The following is a 17349-nucleotide window of genomic DNA, read 5'->3' on the forward strand; positions in this document are numbered from 1 at the left end:
AAAGTATTGCAACATATACAACTGCACACATACAAAACACTAATTGGAAAGAGTGACCATATACTCATTGAGACTGAACTAAAGGAAGAAATATACATGGAGAGAAATGAAAAGCATAGGGAAGGAAGATTGAAGTACAACAAAACGGACTTTGCAAAACTAAAGAAATTCTTCCAGAATGCAAACTGGGAAAAATTTTACATGGAAGAGACAAAAGTGGAAGAGAAATGGGATAATTACAATGATGGGTGAATAGGCACATACCAAGACAGAAGCTAGAGTGTATATTAAATGCTGGTTCAACAAAAGATGCAGTGAGGCAAAAGATAGAAGGAACAGAGCTTGGAAAAGATGGAGAAAAGATAAAAAACCTTGAAAATGGCAAGTATAAATAAACTATAGAAATGAATATGTTAAAGTGAGAAGAGGGGAAAAAAGGAACCGAGAAAAGGACATTATAGATAAATGCAAAGAGCAACCCAAGCTATTCTATCGATATGTGAATGGTAAACTTAAAAACAAACAAGAAATGATGAAACTATGCCAAGGGAATAAAGAAAACACAGAAGAATTTGAAATGGCTGAAGTCATGAATAATCACTTTAAATCTGTTTTCACTTTAAATCTGTTTTCCCCCATGAGCAAGATAATAATAACACAAAAAGAAATAATGGAACATCTATCAAACCTTGACGTCAGGAAATCACATGGCCTGGATGGAATTGCAAATTGGATTCTAATAGAATGCAAAGAAGAACTACGGACAAAATACATAACATAAGTTGCTCACTTAAAGAAGGAAAAATACCAAAAGACTGAAAAAATGCTAACATTCTACCAATATATAAAGGAGGAAACAAGGAAGAACCAACCAACTACAGGCCAGTCTCACTAACAAGCACTATAGCCAAAATTTGTGAGAAAATCATCAAGAATAGATGGGTAAAACACCTGGAAGACAATAATATAATAAACCCAAGACAATTTGGGTTCAGACAAGGAAGATCATGTACCACAAACTTAATATGTTTCTACTCAAGATTAACAGACATAGTGCAAGAAAGGAATGAATGGACTGATTGTGCCTTCCTGGAATTACAAAAAGCTTTTGACAAAGCACCACACAAAAAATGACATGGATGATGATGTGAAATGTTACATGAGCTTCTTTGCAGATGAAGCCAAACTGTTAAATAAAGTAAAAACTGAAAAGTATTGCGAATCACTAGAGGAAGACCTGAATAAGGTATGGAACTGGAGTCAGAGATGGGAAGTGGACTTCAATATTAACAAGTATAGCATAATGGAGTTTGGAAAAAGTAAAAAACAGAATATCAGGACAATATAAAATTGGAACCAAGAAGGTAAAGAAGGAGAGATCCGAAAAAGATTTGGGTGTAATTATCTCAAACGATTTGTCCTATGATAAACAGATAAACAAAATTGTTGGAGAATCCTACGACTTGCTAAGATCAATAAAAGTGGCATTTACATATTTGGACGAAGAAATTATTAAAAAAAAATATTGGTCATACTGATAAGGCCTAGACTAGAATATGCGGCGACATTGTGGTCATCCAGTACCAAAAAGAATATAAAGAAAATAGAAAGAATCCAGAGAGCAGCAACAAAAATGGCACCAGCACTTGCAAACTAGTCATATGAGGAGAGATTGGCTAAACTGGAGTTACCAATTCTGGAGCAAAGAAGAGAGTTGACCTACTGACCATCTACAGAATCATTTAGGGTATAGAAATACTCAATAGAGAGGACTTGTTAAACTGGGACAAGAGAAACACAAGAGGACATGGAAAGAAAATTAAAAAACATAGCTACAGAAGAGATCTGAAGAAAAACAGTTTTCTACATAGAGTGGTGGACACTTAGAACAAACTGGACAAAAAAATAGTGTGCACAAAAAACATTCATGAGTTTAAGAGCAAATTAGACACTGCAAGATACAAAGGTGGGACAACATGAGCGTAGCTCCCCTTCCCGCAAAATACAACTAGGTAAATACATATAAGGACCAGTGGCAACTAGCTACATGTGGTGATCCTACAACATGAACAGTGAAGCTATCATTTTTTAGAACCTCTCAACTCCTTCACCTCCATTTAATTCTAAATGCACAAAATAAATTTATTCCACTCAAATCAATACGAATGAATAGTAATACTCCCAAATGGATGATGGACAAGCTGAAACATGAGATTGGAATGAAAAGAGGACTTTACATAAGAATAAAAATGGGGAAACACACCTTAGATGCAAATACAGTATAATGATATGGCAAAGCTGGTTAAAAAGAATATGCGCACAGCAAAACGTAACTATGAAATTAAGGTTGCTCGACAAGTGAGATCCAACTCATGGGTCTTCTTTCATCTCTACAGAACAAAAAATAAGGAAAGGATAGGTCCAATTTAAAATGACAAAAATGTCATGATAGAATTGAAGGAAAAAAGGAGTGAGGTGTTTAACTAATATTTCTCTGTGGGGCTGCAGGTTTTCCATGTAGTGAAACTCAAGGAAACAATTAATTAGTTATATCCAAGCATACACACACACCAAAAAGTCCTTTTCCCCCTTATGAGAAAGGGAAGGCTGAGTCAAAGCATATACCCACCCTACACCTCTCCACATACTCATTGCCCCTCTCATCTTAGTACCTTACCATACTGCTCAAGTCAAGAGGTGATGATGCAAGACAGCCTAAAGGATTAATCAAAATATAATGTTTATCTGTATATATAACTATATTTGCATAGATGTACAGTAATAATTCATATAAAATAGACATTTTTAATGCAAAAGATAACATAATACTAAGTTTCATGAGGATATGTAATAAAATTAACATAAATGCTTATTTTCATGGGACTTAAATGTCATGGGTAAATAATTTATTTTTCAACTAAATTTTAATTGGAAGCATCACTAACCTTATGAGATATTCACTAGCACCAGATAACTTATTCTGCTTTGTTTTTGCAGTCTCACTGACCTTAGCTTTATATGATATCAACCCCTCACTATTCAGTTTTTACAGGTGTTTTCTGTCATGTTACATACTGCTATATGTACTCGGATGGCCCACCACTATAGTAGACCTTGGCTATTACCTCTTGTAAATATCAACATGGTTGGCACATGGATTCCAACTTAAGAACATCTGAATCTAAGATTACTATTGTTCTGATTTGGCAAGGTTTTACTTTATCAAAATTGCATTGCTCCAAGGGTCATGGTGTTTTTTGTTTAAAAACAATGTGTGTACAGTATGTGGTACTGACAGCAAAAGTTTTATGTAGTTAATGTTTTAGAGAATTTTATCAAATCCCTATGGACCTGAATCAAGTAATTTCTTTTATATAAGCAGAGACAAATCTCCACTAAAATAAGGATGCTGATAATTTTTAACTTCTAGTATTACTCCTTCCTACTACTCATCTCAATTTCCTCCATTACCTCTCCTATGATTCTACCATCTCTTTGGCATAATTAAGTCCCAAAGGATAGAAGCACTGGTTATTAGTGAGAAAACACTAATACTGTATGCACAATACAGTAAAAGAGGGACTTACAATAGGTACCTACAAGTGATGGTTCTATAAGATGGATTTTAGAGAATGAACTCCCTACTGCCTGTCTTTAAAACCCATAAACAACCTTGCCACTATCTACAGGTGCAGTCTTGAGGGGCTGACACTGTTTCCTCACAGGGTAGCCCAGCAGATATTGTTAATTCACTGGAGGTTAGGAGAATAGTGAGGAAAGTTATCCATCAACGTACAGCAGAGCGTTGATTTCATTTTGCCATCCGCACGCCCACATGAGAGACATACTCCACTACAAAACACCATTGACTCAACAATCCACCATCCAACCAATCAGCACTCAGGACGAGCCACTAGGTCTTCTGCCAGAACACTCCGGGGTCCCGACCAGATATCGGGTTCACATGGCCTACCTGCTAGCCAATCAGCATCGAGCTTCACCCGCGCCCGGTTGACCTGGTCCCGTATATATACCTTTACATGGATAACTTTCTTCACTATTCTCCTAACCTCCAGTGAATTAACAACCCGCAGTCTACACCCTGAAGAAGCCTCAGATCGAGGCGAAAAACTCTGAGTTTCGGTGAAAGATAGTCAACAGTTACCTCTGTTACTAGAAGATAAATAATCAAGTCGGCATACAACAGCACTATAAGTGAGCTATGCTACTCATAAAAGAGAAATGAATAATTTCATCCAGTCCCTCTCTACAAGTAATAAGAAAATCTTTCAAAAGATCAAGAATTCCTACCTTAAGATCATCAAAGCATCCAGTGCAGTTGATTTTAATCAGAATTGTCTGAGAGAAAACCTGTGCCCAAGAAAAAAAAATATACATATATATATATATATATATATATATATATATAAGATTAGATAAATAAGTAAAATAAATAGAATAAATTAATAGCACTTTGCTGCAATTAACATAGCTTTACCGTACCAAGGGTTTCTCACGTCTCACTGCATGGGAGTGGGATGGTGAACTTTTGAGTCCAAGATGTTTTTCTGTTAACTTCAACTGTATTTCCTACATCTTTTTACATAAGAAGAGCTGACAACCAGCAACTGCTCCCTTCCTACTACTATAAGCTAGTGACACAGAAATGTGCCACACTAATAAAACACAGACAATTGTCAGATTTCATCTCAGAGGTATTTATGCGAAGGCCCAAAAACTACAGACAACTGCTGTGGGACTGCAGGTTTCCAGTCAGTGAAACTTGAGGCAACAGTTATTATTATAATAAAAGATACTAAGTCCTACATTCTTAATCAGTTTCTGAACATATACAAATATTTCCCTTATTATAGTTAGGATTGCAAGCTATGAACTGTCTTTTCCTAGTTTCATGACTACATAGTTATCTGGATTTCCAATGGTGATTCACTACAAGGGCAAAAAATAAAAAAATTTATTTAAATTAGACAGAAATGGGTACAGGGAACTGGTTATACACTAAAGCTGTGTCTACAATTCAAGCTTGGAAATAATACCTCCAATAGTACAGAGACTGTGCATTCATTAAACCAGAAAAATAAGTAGGCATATGCTGTACCCCAATGTACTTTCCCATTTCCATTATTGATCTATAGACTACTTTGCACTTCATACATTCCTGCAGCTTCTCATCTATGTATCAGATATGCTTATTTAAATTCTAAGCTTGAATAAATCCTGTCTAATATTCCCTACATTCATACCTCTTATTTAAATGCATTATTGTACAGTTTCAATTTCAAAGTTGGTTGAATTCCTGTCTCCACTACATGCAGCCTCTTTTCATTGTGGATATCCATGTAGACTTCCAAAATTTAAGGTTATGTGCTCCACATTCCACATAGGTCACACTTGTGTGGTCTCCCATCTATATGTCTTCCATCCTCTCTAATTTGTGCAAAATACTATATCAATTCCATCAGTGGTGACCTTGCCTTAATGATTTTTCATGACTTTTTTAACTTCCACACTGTACAAAATATTTCCCATGCTCCTCACACTCATACTACCTTTCACCTGAATGAAGCTTTTTGTGGCTGTGCAGACTTCCTGGTTGAGAGAACCGCTCCCCACACACCTTGCACTCGTACGGTCTCTCACCTGTATGAAGTCTTGAATGGTTTCTCAAAGTTCCTAGTTGAGTGAATCGCTCTCCACACTCTTTGCACTCGTATGGCTTTTCACCTGTGTGAACTCTTGTGTGATTTTTCAAAACTCCATATCCTGTGAATCGTTCTCCACACACTTTACACTCGTACGGCCTTTCACCTGTGTGATATCTTGTGTGAACTTTTAAAGTTCCCTGTTGCTTGAACCGCTGTCCGCATACTGTGCACTCAAACGGCCTTTCGCCAGTATGAGTTCTCTTGTGGCCTGTTAAGTTCCCGAGGTCTGTAAATCGCTTCCCACAATCTTTACATTCATATGGTTTTTCACCTGTGTGAACTCTTGAATGTTTTTTTAAATTTCCGAGGACGGCAAACCGTCGTCCACAATCCTTACACTCGTAAGGTTTTTCTCCTGTATGAAGTCTTGAATGCTTTTTCAAATAATCAGCTCGCAAGAATCGACGACCACACTCACTGCATACATACTGCTTATCACCTGTATGTGTCCTTTTATGATCTTTTAAGTTACCGAGTCTGTTGAAACGCCGTCCACACACATTACATTCGTACGGCTTCTCACCTGTATGAATTCTCATATGGCTTTTTAGAGTTCCAAGTTGTGTGAATCGTTGTTCACATGCCTTGCACTCATACGGCTTCTCACCTGTGTGAACTCGTGAGTGGACTTTCAAATGTCCAATCTGTGTAAAAAGTTGATGACATTCCTTGCACTCATATGGTCTTTCGCCTGTATGGATTCGTACATGTTTGTTTAAGTCACCAAGTCGGTAGAATCGTTGTTTACATTCTTTGCATTCATATGGTCTCTCATTAGTATGAACACTTGTGTGCCTTTGTAGATTCTCAATTTCCTTGAATTGTTGTCCACAGTCCTTACATTTGTAACTTTCATTAACATGAACACGTGTGTGGGTTTTCAAATATCTAGATGGTGTAAACTGCCGCTCACATTCATTAACCCCAGTAAGCTTTGCAAGTTTGCTATCATCTAATAAACCAAGGTGGTCACTTGAGGTCCAGTCAAACTTTTCCTCTTTGATGAGGTCCAGACTACCAACAAGCTCTTTCATTTCAGTCACCTCCTGGTAAAGACTTGATCCTTGAGTTACACTGGAAGATTCTTCAAGGTTCTTTACACCACTTGAACACTTGCTAACATTTTTTCTCACAGTACGACATCTACTACTAATATTCCTTCGAACTGAAGTCTTTATTGCCTCAGGTTGATTACTACTCAAAGTACATTTCAAATGCATGTCTGTGGTGGAAGACTCTGTATTTTCCTCAATTCTACATCCTTGACTCACTTGCTTTCTAGATGCCCTGCGTGATGTTCTATGCTGAACTGCAAGCAAAGATAAAAATAAGAGCTGATTAGACATGTGCAATAATCAAGCTGTTGCCCCAGGTCTCTTGCAGAAGACCCATGACTCCCAAACAAACAGCTACAGACACTGTGCAGGCCCATATGTCACTCAGGGAAAACATACCGTGTTGTTGTCTAAGGATTGTTAGTGTGGGGCATTACAGAATGAGGTGCTCTATGCTTTCTGTGTGGTGGTTGTGTCTACAACAGTTCGATTTTGTGGCCAGGCCTATTCTGCGTTGGTAATGTTTTAATGCTGGATGGTGCCCAAAACTCATGCATACCAATGTGGTTCTTACTTTTCTTGAGAGGGATTTTTCTGTGAAGATATGTGGGAGGTGAGGTGTTAGTGGATTAGTGAGTTTGGTAGTCTGTTTTGGAGAATTTGTTTATTGATCTGAGTGTGAAAGTCTTTTTGTGTGTACATATTGTGTGGTACAGGTAGCAGATTGTTGCATAAACTTGAGCAGTAAGCTGCTGGGATTTTTTTTTTATTACATTCAGTTGGTGGTGCTTGCATGATATAATGAAATGGGTGAGTGATGTTTAGGATTCTAGGATATAACAGTGTACCTATCATTTTGTAAATCATCCTTCTACACAAAAAAATGAAGACAAAAATGTACATAAATATTACATTGAAACATACAACTGACCCCTTCAACATGACTTGAAGGTTTCTTACCAGAGATATATGAAATTGGCTGGGACACAATATATTGTTCCTTTGCTGTGGGGGCTAAAAATATACAGGCACACCTCTGCTTACATCGTTTCAACTTATGTCGATTTTGAAGATACGTCGGTTTTCAAAAATAATATATGTAAAAATAAAATTAAAATTGTAGGCTTACTTGACTTTACGTCAGTCAGCCAGTAATAATGGAATTGCATAAATACCAAAAAACATTTCAAACACATAAATTCATGTTACAATAAATAAGAATAAAAGCATGTAAAATGATATTAAGATTCAGTAACTGCTAAAATACATACCATAAAGTAGTATGGCCTAGTTCACTAGAACATGAAATCAGCTGATTTTCTTATTTATCGGGGCAACAGTAGTTCCAATATTGTATCTACCGTTAGGCAGTGTCTCGATTCCTGCAGTTGTTTTGGATTCTGATCTGTTTACTGAAGTTTTGTAGATTTTCTTATTAACATTCACTTATAACTGTAATATTTGCCCCTATGCCTCTTAAGAAAAGTCCGAGTGAAAGTGCTAAGTGTCATGCTATTTTACTGGAGGATAAAATGGCAATGATAAAACGTCATTGTAATGGTGAAAAAGTTGTATCAATTGCACAGTCTTCTGGAATAAGTTGAACAACTGTATCTATGATTGTGCATAACAAATACAAGATTTTAACACGTCACATCTGATGCCCCATTGATGAAGAACACTGTTATCAACAAGAAAAGAGGTAAGATATTTGAAGAAATGGACAATCTTCTTTCGATTTGGGTTGATAGGCGGAATCGTCAGAATGCTAATCTTAGTCAAGAGCTCATTCAAGAAAAAATGTTGTCTTTGTTTGAGGACCTAAAGAAAAAAATATCCAGATGAGAAAGATGTGGATTTCAAAGCAAGTCCTGGATGGTTTATGAGATATAACAACAGGAGAAATGATCACTTCCTTAAAAGACGAGGTGAAAGTGCATCAGCTGATGTACAAGCAGCAGCGGAATTTCCTGCTACATTGAAGATCATTGAAGAAAACGGGTTTCTTCCTGAGCAAATTTTTAATGTAGATGAAACAGGATTATATTGGAAGAAATTGCCCGATCATTCATTTGTTTCCAAGGAAGAGAAAACAATTCCATGTTACAAGATAGGAAATTGGTATGTTATAACATTTGTAGATGTTCACTATAAACCCGATAGTGGGTTTATAGTGAACATGTTCAAGATCTCAAAAGAACGTGTGACCATAATGTTGGGAGGTAATTGTGCAGGAGATTTTAAATTAAAGCCTCTGTTTGTTTATCATCCACACAACCCCCGTGCCCTGAAGAACATATCCAAAACATCTCTCCCTGTTATATGAATGGCTAACTCAAAAGCTTGGGTTCCTGTTATTTTTGAAGATTGGTTTTTTAATAATTTTGTCCCAGCAGCAGAGAAGTATTGTAGGAAGAAAGGGATTCCTTTTAAAGTTTTATTCATCTTAGATAATGCTCCTGGTCACCCACAAAACATTGTAGATTTTCACCCCAACATTACCAATATACCTCCCCCCAAACGAAGCTTTGGTTGCAATGAGCAAAAAGCTGGATATGAGTTTGGAGGAAGAGAATTTCACAGACTTATTTGAAAAAGACAAGGAGTTACTGATGAACAAGGATTTGATGGAACTTCATGAGCAACAAAAGAAAGAAGAGCATGTTGAACCTGAGTCATGCCACTTCACCATTAAGAAAATGCAGGAAGCTTTTGCACACATCGATAAAGGTCTTGCTATGTTTGAGGATATGGATCCAAATGCTCAACGCTTTTCCAAGATAATGGGGGCTTTTGCTCCTTATAATTTAATCCTTGAAGAAAAGAAGATGGTTCAAGGCACTCTTGAACAGTTTTTTAAACACATCAAACAACGAGAATCACCTGATGATGTTGATGTCGACAATCCTCAGCCATCTACGTCTATGATGTAAACATCAACATATTGTATGTACTGCATTGGTAAATTAAAAATACTTTATTTAATTTTTCATTTATTACAAAATGATTGTAAGCTTAAAATGGTCTTTATTTGTTTTTTGTTTTGTTTTACCATATGTTATTGACAATGCATTCATAAAGTACAACTTTTAGCAATGTATTGTATGTCGACTGTGTAGTTATAGCAAATTATATTCCTTTAGGGACCACAAATGTAATGTGTAATTGGAAGTATGTAAGTTCGTATGTGTAATTGTTCTTGAAGCTTCCGTGAGAAGTCGTATATTATCATTTCCTGTTTACTTATTCAATTATCATTTCAATTCTTGTAATGTGAAAGTGGAATGAATGTGAAATTGGATATCCTTGTAAATTATTCTATAATAACTTATTATTTTGAGTGTCTGACTGTTCAAACTCCCCTTTATGTTGCCAATGTACAGTTTCCTGCAGATGTGCTTCTAGGTCTACACACCATGCAGCAATATGGCATTGTCGTCTACCCCACATATCATGGCATTGCTTATGGTGGTCATTTCATTCTTGCCCTCCCTTTGGTGACTACCCCTACACCACTTCCTACAGTTCTTAGTTCTGAGCAATCCCCCTCCCCTCAACAAAACATGCTGGTTGTTTCTGTTCCCACTATTGCTGCTCTTCCTCCTTCTACTCCTCACCATGTTCAATCACCTCCAAAGGATATTCCTTCCTCCCTCCCTGCTCTAGATTCCACTTCACAGGACACTGTACAACCTTCGTCTGAACCTTCCATTCAGACTTCACTCCCTCCTTCCAGTGAACCTACCTTGACCAAATCTTCCAACCATACAAAGCAAATGCATTCTTCTCGCATGTCCAAATCTAGGAAACGGAATACCAAATGCTGTCCCTTCCCGTTTGTACTCTTTCTAACTCTAACACATGGTTACATGCTCTTTCCATTCCTGCTACTGTCCATAACATCCCTACATCTCTCTTCATAGATACTGGATCCCCTGTAAATGTTATATATTCTTCAACCTTTCTCAAACTCCACTCCTATAAGCATGTCACCTTCTTGGAACCCTCCGACTTACAACTTACTAATGTAGATGGTGTTCCATTTCCAGTTCTAGGTAAGATTCATCTTCCAATCAGCCTCACTAATCAAAGCCCAGAGATTCAAACACTTATCTATGGGTCTAACCTCTGCTCCTTCTATCTTCACAAGACTTATGTATACTGCTCTTGATGGCTTACTTGGTGATAATGTCTTTATGTATTTGGATGACATCATAGTATATTCTAAGTCATTACCAGAACACCTTCAAAACCTTCAACAGGTATTTTCTTGTCTTGCTGATGCCAACCTCAAACTCAAGCTGAGCAAATGCTCTTTCCTTAAGAAAGAAATTCATTTTCTTGGTCATGTCCTTACTTTTCATGGCTTTCTTACTGTTCCTGATAAAATCAAAGCTGTTGCTGACTTTCCTCGTCCCACAGACATTGAGCACTTTTGCTCCTTTCTTGGACTTTCAGGATTTTACCAAAGGTACATCCAGAATTATTCTACTATTGCAGCTCCTCTTACTTCACTGATAAAAAGAAGGATGTTCCTTTTCACTGGTTGTCTGCCCAGGAACAAGCTTTTGCAGACTTAAAGAATGCCCTTACTACTGCTCCTGTCTTAGCTTTTCCTGACTATAACTTACCTTTCATTCTCTACACTGATGCTTCTTTCCAAGGTCTTGGTGCTGTCCTTATGCAAGAACAAGACACACACCTTCGCCCCATTGCCTTTGCCAGCAGACTCCTCAACAAAGCTGAACGTAACTATTCTGTTACCGAAATTGAAGCCTTAGCGGTTATTTATGCTCTTCGACATTTTAAAGAAATTATTCTTGGTTACCCTATCACAGTCCATACAGACCACCAGGCGCTTCTTCAGCTTTTTAAAGGCAAGAACCTGTCCGGGAAACTTGCTCGCTGGTTCTTGACCATTCAAGAATTCAACCCCACCTTCTCTTATGTGCAAGGTAAAGCAAACAATGTTGCTGACGCACTTTCTCAGAATGTTGCTATCAATTCCCTCCCTCAGACAGTCACTCTTACTCATGCGTATTCATGTACTCATGCGTATTCATGTACTCATGCATACTCATGCAGCTCAAAGAGCCGACCCAATGTGGAAACGTGTGATATTTTCTCTCAAGTCAATGGATACATCAGAACTTACAGACTTCCCTACCTCCTTGGAACACTTCAGACTCATCAATGACATTCTTTACCATGAAACCACACTTTCCAACAAGCATGAACCAAACAGACTTGTACAAAAACTCGTAGTTCCTTCTGACTTAGTACCTGAAATTCTGTTCCTTTCACATGATTCTCCACTTGCTGCACATCCAGGTAAAGACAAATGCTTAACACAGGCCAGACTTCAGTACTTTTGGCTTACTATGAAAAAGGATATCCATGCCTACACTGACTCCTGTCATTCTTGTGCTACCCATACAGATCATATTCACAGTAAAGTTCCCATTTTGACATATCCAATCCCTAGCAAGTCCTTTGATATGGTTGCGATTGACCTTCTCAAGTTACCACTCACTTCTAGTGTGTGTATGGACCATTTTTCCAGATTCTGCATCCTTGAACCTGTTCTGGACAAGACTGCTAAAACAATTGCACAGACCTTCATTGACAAGATTATTTGCCCCTTCACTACTCCCAAAATCCTTCTCTCTGGCAATGGAACAAAATTCAACAATGATATTCTTTCAAATATTTACATATCCTTTCAGATATCAGAATGTAATATTGCTTACCACCCCAGTTCAAATGGCCTTGTTGAACGCCAAAACAGAAAGGTTCTCAATGTTCTCCAACACCTCACTTCTGACATTCATCTCTTCTGGGATCACCATGTCCCTATGATTCAGTCTTGCCTTAATAGTGCCATCAATAGGTCCATATCGGAGTCATCTCACTTTGTCATCTTTGCTTCCAACAATTGACTTCTATATGACCTCCTTACTTCAGATATAGGCCTTATTTACAACCTTGATGATTTTGTAAAGGTTTCACTTGCTAACTTCAGCATTCTCTTCAAGAGAATTACTCAGTCTCTTTCTCTCACCAAAGACGAGATGGCCCATTTTCATAATAAAAATGTGAGTGCGAGAGAGTCTACCATTGCAATAGGTGACATTGTGTATACCCTGAACCATTCTCCCTCTTCCAAGCTTTCACCAACATTCCTTGGTCCCTTCTGTGCCCTCACCTTTGAACCTACTAACAAAGTCAAATTGAAACATCTACATTCAGATTCAGAGACCAATATGCACCTAGACAACCTTAAACTCTTCTCCTGAGGTGTAGACTGTGACATTGAACCTCTGACTCCCACTGACACAAATCCTCCTTCCCTCCCCCCTTCACCTTCACCTGTACCCCACCGTCCCCACCCATAAAATCTTCACAGTACAAATTCTTCTTGAACCTTCAACCGTCTAAGTGCCAAAGTGTTCTCTACTTACTTCCTTTCAAAACATTTAGTTTGATAAATTTCATACATACCTTATGTTATGCCTTCATGTTACAAATTATGTCTACCTCATTGTACTGCTTATTATTATGTTCTCAATATGCTTAATTTATAATTTTGTATAAATCTAATCCCACTTCAATCTTATACATTGCTGGGGTCAGCGACTGATAGCTGGCCGAGCACTTATTGTATGTCGATTGTGTAGTTATAGCAAATTATATTCATTTAGGAACTACAAATGTAATGTGTAATTGGAAGTATGTATGTCCATATCTATAATTGTTCTCGAAGCTTCCGTGAGAAGTTGTACATTATAATTTCCTGTTTACTTATTCAATTTTCATTTCAATTCTTGTAATGTGAAAGTGGAATGAATGTGAAATAGGATATCCTTGTAAATTATTCTATAACAACTTATTATTTTGAGTGTCCATGGTTTTCTGTGTGAAAGGGAATAAATGAAACTAATTGAGTAAATGGTAACTAGGAAATTATGGCATGCCCAGTGAAGGGACGCACAGCAGTCTGTGAGTTAGCTGTTATCGTGAGAGTGGTGTGTACACAGTGACCCAATAAAGCAGTGATTAATTCCGATTCAGAGACTTCTTTATTGCTTCATCAATCAATGTTGATTTATACCATTCAAAATAACACTCAACAATGTAAACATTATCAAAATGTATGCATTGATAAATTTCAAGTACAGGTACTTTTTTTTTTACTTTATTACAAAACAATAGATACATGTTCTGTTTGGAAATTTAAAATAGGTTTTTATTAACCTTGTCTTATCAAAAATATATTCTTAAGCAAAATACAGTACTTGGGAATGGCTATTAGCAGTTTAGCCTAGGCTACACCAGGCCTACCTAGCCTACATATAAGCAAATTCAACTTATGTAATTTTTCAATTTACATCGTGTCTCCTGGAACCAATTAACGACGTAAGGTGAGGTGTACCTGTATACATACCAAAGGCAATTTCTCCCTTATGATGGGTGTGTCCACATCAAAGTATAACCTCATATTATACACAATTAAACCATACTTAACTACCCATTTTATCTCATCACCAAAGACCTGTCCCCATATAAGCAAAATAGTCGGAGAAACCTACAATTTACTAAGATCAATAAAGATGGCTTTTAATTACTTGGATGAGGTAATGGTAAAAAAATAATAATAGTCACACTGATAAGACCAAGACTGGAGTATGCTGCAACACTATGGACACCCAGTACAAAAAAGAATATAAAGTAGAAAGAATACAAAGAGCAATGACAAAGATGGCCCCCAACACTTTCAAAATTGACACACGAGCAAAGATTGTCTAAACTAGAACTACCAACCATGGAACAAAGAAGAGAAAGAGGATCTCTTGGCCATTTACAGAATCATGAAAGGCATGGAAGTCCTTGACAGAGAAGACTTATTAAAGTGGGGTAAAAGAAAAACAAGGGGACATGAAAAGAAACTCAAAAAGGATAGTTATAGAAAATACCTGAAAAAAAAAAAGTTTTCCACATAGAGTGATGGATGTCTGGAACAAACAAGACAAAACAATATTGTGTGCAAACACCCAACAAGAATTTAATAACAAACTAGATGTTGCGAGATACAAAGATGGGTCACTATGAGGATAGCTCCCCTTCCTGTATAATACAACTAGGTAGGTAAATACCTCTGAGATAAGGAGGCATCCCTGTCTCTTGTCACACTGCCCAGGTCAAAGGCAATGCAACAATACAAAGCTCTACTACAGCAGGGCCCAACAGCCAGAACTGATTTAGCCCTACTGCTGCATCATAAAGCAACTCCCTCTCCTCATCCAAGGAAAAAAAATTATGAAGCAAATGAAAAAAAAAATCCCCTCAGGCCTTGTCATTTCTTTATCTATACACAACCTCCCCCCTACAATTCCCTCCTATCTTTTGCACTCTCTTTTCCCTGGCTAACAGACATTCATTGTGCATTTAAAGCCTTCTTTATCCCATCCATCCACCTTATTCTCAGGCTTTCTATGAAGTTCACTCCATCAACTTCTATTTTCTAAAATCTCTGCCAATCTTTCCAAACCATCTCAGCTCTTTCTGATCAACCCTATCCAAGAATTCACCTCTCAGCCACATTCTATGCCTCCCTTCAACATTTCTCACTTTATCCACTCTTGTAATGTCTATGGGATCAATGATAGTTACATGCTTGTAGTAGTTCTGCAAGATAGATGGCAGAAAAAAAATTATCTCCCCATTTTCAAAACCCATCAATCCCCTCATCTTCATCTAAAGGTGCAGTGACATTTCGTTTCAGGATGAGCCCAGGATCTTTCTATCAACCTAAACTGTATTTCTTGCATCTTTTCAGTTGACAAATGGTGACTATTCTTCCCCTCCTCCTACTTGCAGCTGGTCACATAGAAACAGTCCCACATTAATACAACAAAGCTAAAAGTCCAAAATTTCTTCCTTACGAGATCTATGGGAAGGCTAAGGACCATTGGCATCTACTGTGAGGTTGTGGATTTCCAGCCAGTGAATCACAAGGCAGAAGGTATTTTTCCCTGTTTTCTCTTTCTGCATGAGGGGACAGAGAGAGGGATTCACCATTTAAATGAAGTGGCCTTGCTGTGGATATGCTGTGTCTTACTGCATTGCTTCTGATCCAGGGTAGTGGGCAAGATGCAGGGATGACCCATCATCCAGGAGGAGCCATGAAAAGAGGGAGGGAGGGGTTGAATGGGAGTGGAGTATGTGGGGATGAAATGGGTGGGAGTAGATTTATGCCTTTAACTTTGGCTACCTCCCTTGTAAAGGGGAAAAAGCCCTTGGTATATGTATGTATCCATGTATGAAACACAAGGCAAGAATTACTATCATTATACTTATTATAAAGCCTATTACAGTTTTTATACACTTCATCTAAAAAAGCCTATCCATTCGCCTATCTATCTATATACCAAGGGCCTCTTTCCCCTTCAAACAGAGATAGCTACCCAAGGCATGCACCCACCTCCATACATTCAATTCCCATCCACCACCCATTTGTTTCCCTCTCATCTTAACTCCTTGTGGATGAAGGGTCATCCCTGTTTCCTGCCCATTACCTGGGTCAGAAGCAACATAGTAAGACAGTGCATATCCACAGAGGGACCACCCGCTTCATTCTCACAACAATCCTCTCTCCTCATCAAAGAAATAGAGAAGACAAGGAGAAATCCCTTCAGGCTACATAGAATTATCATCTATACACAACCATTCTCCACTCACATCTATCCCCTGCCTCCTCCCTTTGCTGCTCAAAGCCCTAAAAGTATAATATAAAAAAGACCACACAGACCAAATCTGATCAACTTTTGTCTTTTGGCTTAGCTTTAAGGTCTTTCAATTCCTAAATAAAAAAATATACCATATTTGGACATAGAAAGTTCATATAAAGCCCCTGGATTTATTAACTTGAGATCAAGCTCAAAATGAAAACATAATCTGGAGATAGCTCTACATTTGTAATGTAAGAATCTGAATTGGAACCATGGGAGAAGGAAGTAAAGGTGGTCATATTACAAAATCACACTACAAGAGGGAAGAAAATTAGGCTAAAGGGGAATTCAGTCCATCAATATTTCAAATCAAAGGCAAATTAATACTGGATGGACAGATTAGCTTTACATTGGGGAGATCATGTGTGTCAAATCTGCTGACTTTCTATTATAAAAGGACAAATAATGGGTGCCTAAATGTGGTGATCCTGAGATGTAAGATGACAAATGCCACATGTCAACACCCTTACCTTCATCTGAAAGTGCAGCCATAAGGGGTTGACATTTGATCCCTAGATTGGACTAAAAACCTCTATCAACTTCAGCCCTACCTTTTCACATAAGAACTGACAACTTGATCAGTGACACACAAATGATCCTACAATATACTGAACCCAAGGCAATTTGGATTCAAACAGGGAAGATCATGTACCACTAATTTTATTTGTTTCTATTCAAGATTGATAGATATATTGCAAGAAAAAGATGGCTGGGCAGAATGTGCCTTCCTGGACTTACAAAAGGCATTTGATAATGTACCAAACAGAAAATTGCTATATA

General features: G+C 37.6%; 1 protein-coding gene across 4 annotated transcripts in view; it reads right to left on the reverse strand.

Annotated features, from left to right (window-relative positions):
* Positions 1–2749: 2749 nt before the first annotated feature.
* The window catches only part of LOC143027229 (uncharacterized), a 36449-nt gene continuing 21849 nt past the window's right edge, over positions 2750–17349 (reverse strand). For all 4 annotated transcript variants that reach the window (XM_076188443.1, XM_076188445.1, XM_076188444.1 and 1 more), the window contains exon 5: positions 2750–7035. In XM_076188443.1, coding sequence (XP_076044558.1) covers positions 5567–7035 — 1469 coding nt within the window. In that variant the 3' untranslated portion in view covers positions 2750–5566. The remainder of the gene's footprint in view (positions 7036–17349) is intronic.

The sequence above is a fragment of the Oratosquilla oratoria genome, chromosome 7, assembly GCF_046742065.1.
Source record: "Oratosquilla oratoria isolate Oo_2021 chromosome 7, ASM4674206v1, whole genome shotgun sequence".
In the NCBI taxonomy this organism is placed as follows: Eukaryota; Metazoa; Arthropoda; class Malacostraca; order Stomatopoda; family Squillidae; genus Oratosquilla; species Oratosquilla oratoria.